The sequence below is a fragment of the Mobula birostris genome, chromosome 14 (genome assembly GCF_030028105.1).
Source record: "Mobula birostris isolate sMobBir1 chromosome 14, sMobBir1.hap1, whole genome shotgun sequence".
Taxonomy (NCBI): domain Eukaryota; kingdom Metazoa; phylum Chordata; class Chondrichthyes; order Myliobatiformes; family Myliobatidae; genus Mobula; species Mobula birostris.
The window spans coordinates 5811691-5825855 of NC_092383.1; the positions used below are offsets into that span (position 1 = coordinate 5811691).

At 38.1% G+C, this 14165-nt stretch overlaps 1 protein-coding gene across 2 annotated transcripts in view; it reads right to left on the reverse strand.

The window, feature by feature from the left end:
• Positions 1-827: 827 nt before the first annotated feature.
• kif23 (kinesin family member 23) overlaps positions 828-14165 on the reverse strand; it is a 42992-nt gene continuing 29654 nt past the window's right edge. The window contains exons 14-23 of one of the 2 annotated variants that reach the window (XM_072278024.1): positions 12506-12664; positions 10799-10965; positions 10266-10439; positions 9747-9932; positions 7617-7928; positions 3049-3282; positions 2712-2800; positions 2242-2317; positions 2032-2102; positions 828-1627 (exon numbers count right to left, since the gene is read on the reverse strand). In XM_072278024.1, the coding sequence (XP_072134125.1) occupies positions 1612-1627; positions 2032-2102; positions 2242-2317; positions 2712-2800; positions 3049-3282; positions 7617-7928; positions 9747-9932; positions 10266-10439; positions 10799-10965; positions 12506-12664 (1484 nt within the window). In that variant the 3' untranslated portion in view covers positions 828-1611. The remainder of the gene's footprint in view (positions 1628-2031; positions 2103-2241; positions 2318-2711; positions 2801-3048; positions 3283-7616; positions 7929-9746; positions 9933-10265; positions 10440-10798; positions 10966-12505; positions 12665-14165) is intronic. The other variant, XM_072278025.1, reaches the window with a different exon arrangement.

The window sequence follows — 14165 nt, forward strand, 5'->3', positions numbered from 1 at the left end:
ATCTACTCTGTTCCAATAAAATCCCCCCGATCCTTCTAAATTCAAGTACAGACTCAGGAGATATCAAACGCTCCCTCATATAATAAACCTTCCATTCCCAGAATCATCCTTGTGAACCTCCCCTGAACCCTCTCCAATGCCAGCACATCTTTTCTTAGATAAAGAGCCCAAAACTGTTCACAATACTCAAGCTACTGTAAGGGATTAGACCATAAGACATAGGAACAGAATTGGGCATTTCAGCCCATCGAACCTGGTCGATTTATTTTTCCTTTCAACCCCATTCTCTTGCCTTCTTCCTATAACCTTTGATGCCTTTACTAATCGAGAAGCTATCAGATGACAAAAAGATTGGTAGCAGTATGGATAGTGTTGAAGGTAGTTGCAGGTCACCGGACATTGATAGGATGCAGAGCTGGGCTGAGAAGTGGCAGATCAAGTTTAAATCTGGAGAAGTGTGAAGTGATGTGCGTTACAAGGTCAAACTTGAAGGCGGAGAACAGGAGTAATGGTAGGGTTCTTAGCAGTGTGGAGGAAAAGACAGATCTTGGGTTCACGTATAGATCCCTTAAAGTTGCTGCGCAAGTTGATAGTGTGGTTAAAGTGGAGTTATGCCGTGCTAAACTTCATTAGTCAGGGAAATTAGTTCAAGATTTGAAAATGTAAAAAGACCAGGAAGATCGGAAACCTGTACAAGACAGCCACTAATTAGCCAAAAACACATTTCCTGTCAAAATAAATTTTCAAGTATAGGTCGATAGCTCACTGTTCCCGCCCAATTTGATGAGAATTAATTTCAGAGACAAAATTCTACATGTTATAACAGGAACAATTTTAATGAAAAATGAATTTAATATTTATATTTTGGATGGTGGAAAATACATGTAAATATTCACTCACAAGAAGTGCCATTTCAGAGAAAAAGATGTTATTACAAAATCTATACTTTAACTGGGTAAAACATACAGTAAATTCTAACAAAATTATTAGTCTAAGGAAAAGTTTATTGTACAACAGCATAGAAAGATGTTGCTTGAAGTTGACTAGATGTGTTTTTACAAAAAGGTGACTGTTCTAAAGTGCATCATCTTAACTGAATAGCAGCAGCTCCAAACATGAGATAAGGATTTATCCAGCGATGGGTGTTGCAGGCAGATTTTTTCCTAAACTATATAGGGCAGGTATTATCCAATTTTTATAAAAACAGGCATAAAAAAAGTGCCATAATAGAATAATGCTGTTTAAAAGCTGAATTTCCTCAAATGTTTTTTTGTAAATACAGTATAGCCAATCTCAAAATGCACATTTTAATTTATACTGATCAATTGTTCAAAACGTTTCAAAACAAAAGATCATGATTATTTGACTTGGGAAAGGTATAAAATTGTATCCTCAAGTGGGGCAAGGCCCACATAGTAAAATGCATAATTTGAAAGACAAAGAAAGACACCCATCTAATATACGTATCAGCAAGATTACTATAGCTCCAATTCAAAATGTTTTACATCATTGTTGGTGTCTCAAGCACCCAAATTTTGCATAGCATTTAGCCTGAAGTGTTAACTTTCCAATATTGCTCGAGGTGTTCCACAAAATGAAGTTAAATGGCATTTACGGCTTTCTGCGTCTAAAAAAAAAGAAAGAATAAACATTAAGAATCAGTTTGCTATTACAAAATGAATAAGGAGTTTTCGTGTATGTGTGTGTGTGGGGGGGGTACTATTATCATCTTGGAGAACTATTACCTGGGGTTTACCAACTTAGCCTCAAAGTGGCTGAATCTACGCTCCTGCCTTAGCAATGGAAGGAAGTGCACGTGGACCACCCCCTGCACAGAGAGGCGCGAGGTCTGCTAGGGTTGTTCTGCAGTCAGCCAGAGGGACAACAACTCAATCTAATGTGATCATTTTAAACCAAAATTGCATTTCAGCAGCCACTTAAACTGTTTGGGTTACAGACCATTAAATATTGGATGCCAAGAGAGCGTTAATAAAAATCTGCTGTAAGAGGTAAGGTGATTAGGACACCTACTTTGGTTGAGCATGATGCTGGTATCCAGGCCCCAGGTTGCTGCCTGCTTTCATCTCTACAGCAACGGAACACTGAAAAACAGCAATGGAGGACTGTTAGTTGTCTTTTTCTCATCAGCATTGAAGAGAATCTAACAGAAACAAAAAGCAACTGAAACATTTGAGAAGCCCCTCTTCCCTCTATTTAATCCAGTGTCGAAAGTACATTTACCCTTGTTTCCACATCTGTCCATTCAGATTCTGTCGTATCCTCTGGAGGACGTGCTGACGGAGAAGATCTACGTTTCCTAATTAAAGGAAGTGTTGAAAACATTAAAATAAAATACTGACAAATAAAATAACTATCCTTACTACTTTTACAAAAAAAGTAATGAAACGGGCTTCAAATGTTTGAGACACAAGTTAATTTTCTTTAAGATAAGCAATAGATGAATATGTCACATATACACACTTCACTGCACTAATTCAGCCATTGAAATATTAAAGGCATCGCAAACAATTCCTATTATTCATACAAATTTTGTCACTACAGGTACTTAATTTGGAGACTGCTGGATTTATAACAGGGAATGACACCACCCTATTCACTTCTAAATTTTGCGCACAGTTTATATTGATAGCTCTAAGTTAAAACCAGTTTTGAAGGGTGAATATACTGTATAATCTTCACACGATACACACCTTGTACCAACAGGAGATTCTTGCTTCAGCTTCTCAACATCTGTGAACTGGACCGATTGGCCACCACCCCTGGTTTTGAACACCTCTCCCTGGGGGGAAAAAAATTGGAGTGAACACTATCAAAATAAATTACATTTAATTCAAGAAAATGCATCGAAAAAGGCATGCTTTATAATTTAAGATTGAATCCAACTACCAATATTAATATAAATACCATGATTACTTTCACCTACAAACTTGTTTGAAGCAAAGACTGGAAAGATTCATTAACATAGTTGTGCTAGTCAGCACAACAATATGACATTAACTTTTATTAGTTTGTTATATAGGTCATTACCTTGATGAGTTTGGTTTCAATCTCCCCATCTGATGCAAGCTCCTGATGTGTCAAAATGTACTTGTCACATTTAGCCAGAGCTTTTTCATTTGGTACAGCCACTGTGATGGCATTGGGAATATGTGGCTGGAGAACAGTGTCTATCTCGATGCTACCAACTGGCTTATGGTCTACCCATCGTTCCCCACCTGCTGAGCGTGACCGTCTGTGGCGTAGACGAACAGGTGGTGCATTCTAAGCAGATTGAAACAGTAATCAACAGAAATTGTAATCAGAAATTCTTGATTAAAGGATCCCTTACAGAACAAATTTGATTGAGTAAAAAAATAAAAGACAGTTAAAATCAGCAACAGTTCTTTCTCCGAAATTACTCTGGTCTCAATGGGAAGAACAAAACTGTACACTTTTTGAATTAAAAAACCATAGCCTTGCTAGGAAGCGAATCTAGCAAGATCCAGATTTCTTGGATACATGAAAACAAATGGGGAGGTTTTAGCCATTGTTTTGAATTTCATTTGAAAACTCCAAAATACATAACAAAATCAACATAAAGTTATTGAATTTAGAATAAAACCCCAAATCAATGTTTTGATTAATTGACTTTTCAAGATGATTATGTTAATAGCCTCCTGCAGGTTAGGAAAAAGACCCTTAGCAGTTATGCAAAGCAAGCCACCATGCACCAGAAGCAGAGCAGAACTCTCACGCAACCACATGAACAAGCAGATCTCAGGAGAGGAACAATGCTAGAAGACCTTAAGACATTTAGTGCATGCACAATGTATCTGTTACCCAACTTTACATCCCCAAGTACAACTGGGCCAAAAGTAGTACATTTTAGATACAAGAAAAACTATGCACATCCTCAAATTGTTAAGAGTAATAACACTTAAAGAGCAAATTTAAAGCAGATTGGGTTACCAGTAAGTGCCAGGAAGCAAGCTCTACACACTAAATTGTCAAATTTCACTTCTGTTAAATCCTGACTGTAAGTATTGGCTTTCACACAAGAAAAGCAGGCAGAGATTTCTCTTCCTAGCATTCATCATATTAAACATGCATTAGAAAGCATCTCTGCAGATTCATACATATTCAAAAAGAGATGATCAGTCACTCAAAAGTAGTACAGTTGTCTATTGCTCTACATGTCAGCATACATCTTAAATTATAAAGTGCACATAGCTTTATCCACAAATATTTACTAATTTGAGTAAATAATTAGCTGTCAGCATTATTCAGAACACTAAATATGATCTTTATTAGTGTCACACACTGCAGTATTCTGCCCATTTGGGCACCAGCTTTAATTTTTTAAAGTGACAAAATACCAGTTAAATACATCAATGTCAATAACATGCAGAAAATACAATGTCAGTAACGAGTACTAGCCAGTGATTGCTATCCTGTTTGAAGAGAAATGCAAGTTACTGACTTCTAATCAGCAGCTGAAGCCTGTAAATACAAAGTGATATATCCACACATCTTAAGCAGCACAGAGAATTGCCCATCACTGGGTATTTCTACTTTAGGGAAAAAACACACACACAGACTCCACACTAGTGCAGCAAGGATTCCAAGTACAGCGCAATGTTTTCTTAATTAATCACTCTTCCTCTTTGAAAAGTGTAGAGCTTTGGTGGAATATTGGACAGTAAGCAGCCACCATGGTAGACCAATGTCTAAGCCTGTTCTCACCTGATGCTTTTTCACCCATTTTCAAATAGGGAAAGGCTGAATGTAGATGAGAGAGGGTCACTATAAAGAGGTCAGAGCAAGGGGTGAAGCAAGTGCTGGCAGGCAATTGGGGAAATCAGAGGAGAGAGATGACAGGCAAATGAAACCAGGTGGGGAGGGAGAGGTGTGGAGATGGGAGACAGTGGCTGGTGGGTTGTAGGTAGAGAGAAGGATAGAGCAGAAGCTGGAAAAGGTTGCAGATGCTGGAATTTGATAAGAAAGGAAGGTGAAAAGTAGAATCAGAGAAGGTAGGAATGATGGCAAATAGGAAACCTAGAATGTATAGTGCGTGGGCAATAGGTGGATGCAACCAGGTCAGCAAGAGGAATGAAAACAGGAGGAGAAAGAAAGGAGCACAGGAAGTGGAGGTTATCTGAAACTGGAAAACTATGTTCATACATTGGATTAGACCATCCAGGCATAACATGTGATTTTAGTCTTACCCTGTTGTTAATATTTTAGTATTTGAGAAATATTGTTTGATTAAGCATTCTTGTTTAAACAATTCATTACCGGTTATGTAAAAGTAAGTGAATTACATACATCATGACGCTACCATATGATATGTGCACGCCTCATTTAAAGTAAAAACTCACCTCCCAACTTGTTTTCCTTTAAATTAGTTTTTGTGTTTTGGATTGACAAAATATAAACACCGGCACTGGAGAAGGCCGAGGTATGGGAGTGGGAGGTAAAATGGCATGCAACCAGTCGGATGGGGTGGCCATTTTGGATAAAGAGCTCAGATGGCAATGACTATGAGGGAAAGCATCCACTGTACAGAGCCAATCATATGTCCAAATAACCTTCCCATTACACAAGTTAGATGGGCACTAAAATTTGAAAATTTTACTCTGATCATTCTTGAGAAAAACATTGCAACTTCTAACAATAACTGATTGCAGAAAAGTGAGCTATTTAAAGAAACAGTTTTCTTAGAATAGCCACATTGTCCTAATGCAACCTTCCAAGAACAGTGTACCAATCATAACACTGGTGCTCAGGGGCAATCACTGACCCGAGAAGTGCTCAGACACTTCACTCTTTCATTAGAGAAATCTCCACTCGGCACAGATGATAAAGCAAGTGATGAATTATTAAAATATCTTAAAATGTGTGGTTATACAAAAATGGCAAAGCAGCAAAATATTTTCTATACATCTTCAGCAGTAGCTGAAATCCACTTAGAAGTGATGCAAACAAGATACACATTCATATAGCAGATGCTACAAAGTATCAGCTCAATGTAACTTACATTGCATCAGGTACAGTATGTTTATAGCATTTGCTAAAAAACAAAACTTCAAGGCATTTGCAATTCAAGCACTGTAACCAATTAGACTGCTGTGGCCTTGAATTTAATGTGCCTTGCTTGCAGCATTCATTCAGTTGTACAGGTGAAGTACAACTGTGAATCTGATAATTATGGTAATTAAAACTGCAACACCAAACAAGAACAAAAAGAACAGCAGCACATTGCCTGCAGTTTGCACAAAAATGCACAGACATTGTGAAACACTTAGCACTTTACCCACAATGAAACTCATTCCCACTGATCCTATAAAAAGCATTTGTCCCTTTTACACAAAATGCTGGAGGAACTCAGCAGCTCAGGTAACGGGGAATAAACAGTCAGAGGATCAGCAACTGTTATTACTTGAGGACTATCCTGGGCCCAACACACAAGTGCAATTATGAAGAAGGCACGGCAGCGCCTCTGCTTCCTTAGGAGTTTGCGAAGATTCGGCGTGACATCTGGAGCCTCTAAAACACTTCCATCATATCTGTTGTCACCACCGTTCCAGGCAGCACAGTCCTGGCACCCACTATGTAAAAATAAACTTGCCCCACATATTTCTTTTGAACTTCTCCTCTTTCAACTTAAATGCCACCTTCTAGTATTAGACATTTCAACCATGATTTAAAAAACATTTCTGATTGTCTATCTATACCTCTTGATCTTATAAACCTCCCTGAAGTCTCACCCTAGAGAAACAACCCAAATTTATCCAGCATCTCCTTATACCACATACTCTAATATAGTCAGCATCCTGGTAAACTACTTCTGCACTCTCTCCAGAGCTTCCACATCCTTCCTACAATGGGACAACCAGAAATGAATGCAATACTCCACACACAAGAGATCCTGCACGAGCTGGAAATCTTGAGCAATACACACAATTCTGGAGGAAGTCAGCAGGTCAGATAGTATCTATGCAGGGGGATAAACAGTCGATATTTTGGGATGAGACCCTTCAACATGACTTGCTGAGTTGCACCACCATTTTCTGTTGCAGTTCTCTATGTGTAGTCCAGAACACTTAGCTGTGTTAAAATCCACCTGCCATTTTTTCACCCATATCTGCAACTGATCTGTACCCTGTTGTATCCTTCAGCAATCTTCTAAATATCTACGTCACCAATTCATGTCAATTAATTTGTAAATTAATGTGCCCAATTATTTATTTTCAAGACTGAAACCCTCAGACCAACAAAAGCAAGCACACACAACTCTTCTCAGCAAGAAAATACACAAGCAGAATGGCAAGCTAGAATGAATACATGTTCTGCAAATAGCACTGGCTAGTATTGAAGTTAACTGGCTCTTGATCATAAAAAACTGTCCATTATAAATTAATTAAGTAGTTTTACGAGAAATTAAATACATTTCTAATACAGGCAAATCTTATCAAATCAGTGTTAAAATACCTGTGAAAGGTGTGATGGGAAATACATGCAACAATTAGAGCAGTCACCTGCTAAAACTATTTCTTTAAAAAAAAAACTTTCTCAACCCACAGCTTTTCTCTCCCTTAATAACTTGCTTCACTAACCCTCCAGCGTGCATCTTGGTCTACTGCGATCTCTCTTCTACGGTTGCTGGAATTGTAGCCGCTCGGCTTGTTCACTCCCTGCCATCTCCCTTGGAAACTGGAGTCCCTAACTTGATGAGAATCCAGTGGTCTATGCTTATTCTTAGATGGTGTGTTACCATCGGTTTTCCATTCTGGAGTCTTCTGCTCCCATTCCTGGATGCAGGAAGCCACAGAGATGCTGCTGCAGGAATTAGAGCGCCTATGTAGTTGTGACCTAGATGCTGGGTAGCACTTTGTAGTGGCTAGAGGTGGTGCAATGTTACCAGAAAACTATGGAAATAGGATGAAAAGTTAGAAAGAACATGCAATGCATAGAGCAATTAAAAATACTTAACATTAAATAGTGAGGTAAAGCTGCAAGAGCTAACAGTAATACTTAGCTACTATCTTCAATCATTCTTTGCCAATTCTGAGTTTTTTGCTCAAACAGTATCAAATCACTCACTTGAAATACTATTCTTCATAGGAGGAGTTCATTAATAAAGGTGTCAAATTATTTTATCCAGAAAGGCATCACTGCTAAACTTTCAACCACCTCACATTCATTCCAGGAACCCCGGGTTTTCCAAGTCACAATTTAGAAAGCAGACAAACTTTGCACAACATACTGGTTCTGCAAATACAATCCGTTAGAAATTCTGGAAGTGAATGAAGAATCAATCCTCATGTGTTACCATCAACACGTATGAGACAGCTTTGCTAAAATTGCACAATTTACCTTGCCAGTTTACTTTCCTAGATTATAATTCATAATTTGTGTAGAATGACATTTGTTTAATAAAGTACAATCATCGCAGTGACATTCCTCTATTGAGATTTCCAGTAGTTACTTCCACAGAACTGTATAGGGGGGAGTTTTCATGCACTAATATGTCTACCAACGATTGCTAACAATGAGTATGGAGTTTGTAATTATTGCAACATTTAAGAACAGCTTTAGAACTTAGATCTTAATTCACTTAGGTGGAAAATCTTACTAATATAAAATTATGCATGATAATTAAAAACTAATGAAGGTAAATATTGCAGAAACAACCTGAATACAGATCACATGCTTATAATAAAATTGACTCCTTGGGGCAAATTAAGGACATTAAAGCAAAGAACCAATTTTCAAAGACATTCGGAAATCTGTACTCCAAGCCACAGTGGCATGCTTTAACAGTACAAGCCCAAGTAACAAGTAAAGAGGTTTCAGATTTACAGGATTGGCTGCAAGGGGAGTTACTTAAATCTATTGCATTTGTCCATTGAGAACCCTCCACATTTGATCACAGGATCTAAAAATTCATTTGGTACATATAACCCAGGAGAGTTCTAAGCCCTCTCAAACAACACATGGTTAGTTATATTCCTTTTCTTTTTTTCTACTAATTAAAAAAAAAGGCTTTGAATGTTAATCTTCGGGAAAAAGTGACTCTCAAAAAGATTCTAATTTTAACCGTCCGGGGACTGGAGGTGGAGGAGAAGAGAAGAAAACTTGGATCTCTTTGGATGGGGGAAAAAATCCACAAACCAAAAATAAATTGGTTTTAGGATCTGTACAGAATTTCACAAATCAAAACTCCTATATTTCACAATTATAGTGAGTTAAAAAGGCACCCAACAATAAGTTACATTAAGTTTGCTAATAGGTAAACATTAATTGTGATTGAACAGAGCCATATACCATGCAAAAGGCCCCATGTTAGAATACAGTCACAATCTCATCCAATTTAATACAATAAAGCTATTGAATCGCCACTACAGCGCCAAACAGCACTACTGGATCACCCTTGTAGCACAAGATAGCACTACACAATATAAAAATATCCTATTTTATGATTCCTTTTGCTACAAACAATTGTACGATATGAATTAATTTTCAAAGAACCTGGAAGGCAAAGCAAATTGGCATTTTAACAAAGCTTGTTAATATTACATTTCAAAGATTCCTACAACTATGTAGATTTTTTAAAAATTTAAATTGACACACCAGTGTCTACCCAAAGGATGAAGTATGTCAAGTTTATACAGGCTCTTATTTCCCCTAAAGGAAACAGTTTAAATTGCATGTATAACATTAAGCAGAATCTCACTAGTACATACAGGAACTGAAGGTGGGGATGCCGAGCGTATTTGTACTTTCTGGTCCCTTTCCCTTGGCGTCTTTTCTGGTTTCTCAGGCCTTTCCGTCCTTGTCTCAGCAACAATTGCTTTCAGCTGTTTAAGTTTCTCATCCTTCACCCAAAGCTTGTTTTGCATCTCAAGTTGCTTAGCTTGAACTCGACGTTCCTGTTGATTAATGTTGTTTAAGCACATTCCACAGGCGAAGAAAACAAAATGGAAGAAAAACAATTAATCTACTTACTATAGTCAATATATCGTGGTTATTTACTTACAGAAATCTTCCCGGCTTAAAAACCACACAGGCACTGGCTACACAGCCCACTAAACCTTGTTCCACTGGAATTTTTGTCACTGGATTATCAATATCTAGCAGCATTCATAAAAAAATACATATTCAAAGAGCTGTACTGAACACAAGACTGGAGATTTAAACAAATTTAACAATTAGGCCATAACCAAATCGTTCTTGGCATTTGGAATCCAGAATGATGCACTCACGCATTCCTTCTCCCATTTCATCTTTGTATCAGTCACCACTCCTTGCATTCTCTGCTCTAAGCGTCGTTTGTCTGATAGTTCTCTATGCAGTTTTTGGTCTCTGTCATCCAACTCTTGCTGCAAAGTCCGTTTGTCTTCTTCATAGATATTTGCTGTTTTTTGTAATATTTCAATCTGGGAACAAAATTTAAAATTTTTAATTCGTTTCCCAAAAAAAAATTCAAGACAGTATTTAATAACACAAAAGACAACTCAACAAGACATGCAGCATTTTCGAAGGAAAACGGACAACCAATGTTTGGGTTGAAATCCTTCACCTGGACCCTGTCCAGATCTTAGTCTAGATGGAGGGTCTCAACCCAAAACATCGACAGCCCAGTTACCGCGCCCCCCCCGCCACCCCAGATTCTGCCTGACCTGCTGAGTTCCTCTAGCATCTTCTGTATTGCATCATATTCCAGCATCTCTTAATAATTAAATGCCATAGTCTCTTGTGCATGCAGTATTTAATAATACTTGAAACACAGAATTACCTTATATTCCAAAGTTTTGATTTTCTTCTCTAACCGCTCAGTCTCCGATTTGTGGCCAGTTATAATCCGATCTTTTTCCAGCAGCTTTTCTTGCTGACCTTGTACACAGTTTTCCATTGCAGAGAAATTGCTGTCCCAGTTTTGAAGCATTCCTCTGATAGTGTTTGCTGATCAACAAAAAAAACACACAAAATGTTATGCCTTTATGAGAAGCTATATCAGAGTCCAATACACAAGAGCAATGGAGGATAGGAAGGACATAGAAAGATGCACTTTCTGAAGCTACACATTTTACTATTATTGCTCCTCAAATATCATTGCTCAAGATTGTACATAGAACGGTACTTCAAAGTACAGGCCCTTCAGCTCAATTTTGTGCCAATCCTTTAACATACTCCGATCATTAATCTAACCTTTCCCTCTGACATAGCCTCCCCCCCCCATTTTTCTTTATCCAAGTGCATATTTAAGAGTCTCTTAAATCTCCCTAATGTATCAGCCTTTTTTGTTGTTGTTTTTTTTTTTAAAAAAAAGGCCCCTGACATCTCCCCTATACTTTTCTCCAAACACCTTAAAGTTTACCCATGTATATTAGCCATTTCCCACCCTGTGAACGTCTCTGGCTATCCACTTGATCTATGCTTCTCATCAAATTGTACACCTCTATCAAATCATCTATCATCCTCCTCACCAAGGAGAGAAGCACTTCTATCCTCATAGGACATGTTCTCCAATCTAGAGGCGGCATCCTGGTAAATTTCCTCTGCGTCCTCTCTGAAATTTCCTCATCCTTCCTATAATGAGGTGACCAGAAATGAACATGTACTCCATTTTATGCTGCTGATGCTCAAGTCCTTTGATACAGTCTTCCAACCAGCTCCCAATCTTAGTAATGCTGTTTGATCAAATGAGGATGACGAGGAAATTAAAATAAATACAAGTATTTTTGATATCAATGAGACCTATATTAGTTGAAGACCCAAGCAGGGAACAAAAGTTGCATTCCCACCAGACCAAATCAAATGGAGTTCGTGAACCCAAAGGAGGTCTTGGGTCAACAAATTTGTCTTCTTGCACATGAAGATCGATCCTTCTCCAGGCTCTAACAGGGAAGCCTTAAAAAGAGCTTTTCCCCTATATTAACCTCAATAGCCCAGTTCTTTCCAATGGTCTTTTAACCATGACCTGCTGTTAATAGATCTCACAGGCAACATTCAAACAAAATCCAGCCACCTCAATGCTCACATGCAAAGATTTATTTGACACTTTGCCAATTTGCATGTCAACAATACTGTAAAATGCTGGTAAAGTATAAATAAGATCAGAGTTTTTAATTTGTGGTTCATAGATTATATAGGAGAAATTCACAGGGCACTGATCCCAGCACTGGAGAACATGGAGCTGAAGTACTGCCAGGATAACTGCAGGGAGGTTGATTCCCCTGCATGGGCTGCATTGTTAAAGGGTTGAGCGCTGCTCTCCATCTAAAGAACAAAAAATCTTAAACAGTTTCCACTCAAGACTCAGTATATTTAATGCAAACATCATTAGATGTTTGGATGTTAAGGGAATCTAGGCATATGGGGGGGTGGGAATGGAGAAAGGAGCAAATGGAGGAAAGGTACAACAGTGGAAGGTTAAATAACAATCTTATTGAATGACAGAGCAAGCAAAAGGGTTCAAATTCTTTCACCTTCCATTACATACCGAGTTTCTTCACCTCCTCAATCGCCAATTGACGTGCTCTTTGGCGTTGCTCTAAACATTCTATAAGTCGCGGTAATGTATGTTCATCATTGGCATCCATTAACTCAACTGAAGGCAATGGTGGAAAACTTAGTAGAAAATCTTCTGTAAAGTTGGGGTCTGTTAAAAAAAAAGAGGCAGGAAGAGCTTTCAGTGAAAAAAATTGTAAACATTTTTGTTTTTAAAATCACTGGAGTGTTTTAGCAATTGCAAAAGGACATAAAAACTTAGCAGTACTCTAAAAATAAAACAGATGGGTATCATTGAGATGCAATAAACAATAGGCACTTGTCAAGTCAGGAATGTAGAAAGTGGTTTTGTCTACAGGTTTAAAAAGACCAATATCATTCTATATGGCAACAATATCTGCACAGTATTGTAATGAATGGTATTAAAACAATAAGACTGATAATAAAGAATAATAGGCAAACTAGTTTTCCATCTCATAAGAATAAACATACAGTATGCATATACATCAGAATCTTGGATTATTATCTAAGCTAATTTTTATGTTGGGATGCTCACAAGTTGAATGGATCTTAGCTTGGGGATGGCCTGTGAATCACTAATAAAATCATCTGAAAAACATTCAATACTGAGACAGGGTTGAAACTATCAGGATATTTTTTTTTTAAAAAAGACACACACAAATTTAAACATTCCACTTCATTCATGGACTAGTCCTCAATATTCAAAGGCCTTACTTGCACTAAGTACTCCTTCAACAAAATGTGTGTGGGGGGGTGGGGGGCACGGTGTTGCCACTGACCAGAAAGTCAGCTGAATCAAGACGCTTTTACAAACTATCGGGGCTATTGGTCTGCATTTATACACAAGTCTAAAGCACAGAAATAAGTTAAATAAGCCCAAATACTCCACTCATCTCAGAAGCACATCAATTATTTATTGATTCACGACAACGATCCGCAAAATCTAACAAAGTATCAGACTAACATCAATTGTTATCCAAACCATTACATATGTGTGCATGATAAATTGAATGGGATTTGCATGGAGATGTGATGTTCCCATTAGCAACAGTCTGTAGAAAGTTAACCAGAAACAGTCGAATGTAATGAAAAATCCATGCGCGTACAACAGAGAACTCATTTCAAAGATGTTCTCCATTTTAAATAGAGGTCAGTGATGCTCCCACTTTTCCAAAATAAAATAGCAAATTTGATTTGTACCAGTTTGAAAATGTTTGAGTGCTTTGTTGAAAAAAAAACAAATATAGACTATACAATCAACAATTATTTTCTTCACTTGGAGATGGAGGCGAAGTAAGATGGCACTAAACGGCGACTCCTGTGCTTGTATCTTCGGAAACAGCTCTGTTTTCATCTTTAATATCTTTATTTTTCCTTTTCAGGGTTCATTTGAAGACCCTGACCTGGAGTTACACACTGACTTTGGTTCTCTGCACGAATGGGACCCATTCTTGGGGTTTCACGGCTGGCCATTGTTCGGCACGCCAAGGGTTCAGCCTGAGAGTCCAGCTTGTATTTGGAAGCCTAAGATCTTGGGGCTCTGGAGACGGGCGGATCGAGGGTCGGTGTCACGGCAGGAGACCTTTGCGTTGTCAGGGGAAGTTGGGAAATCCACTGCTATGTGCCCGAAG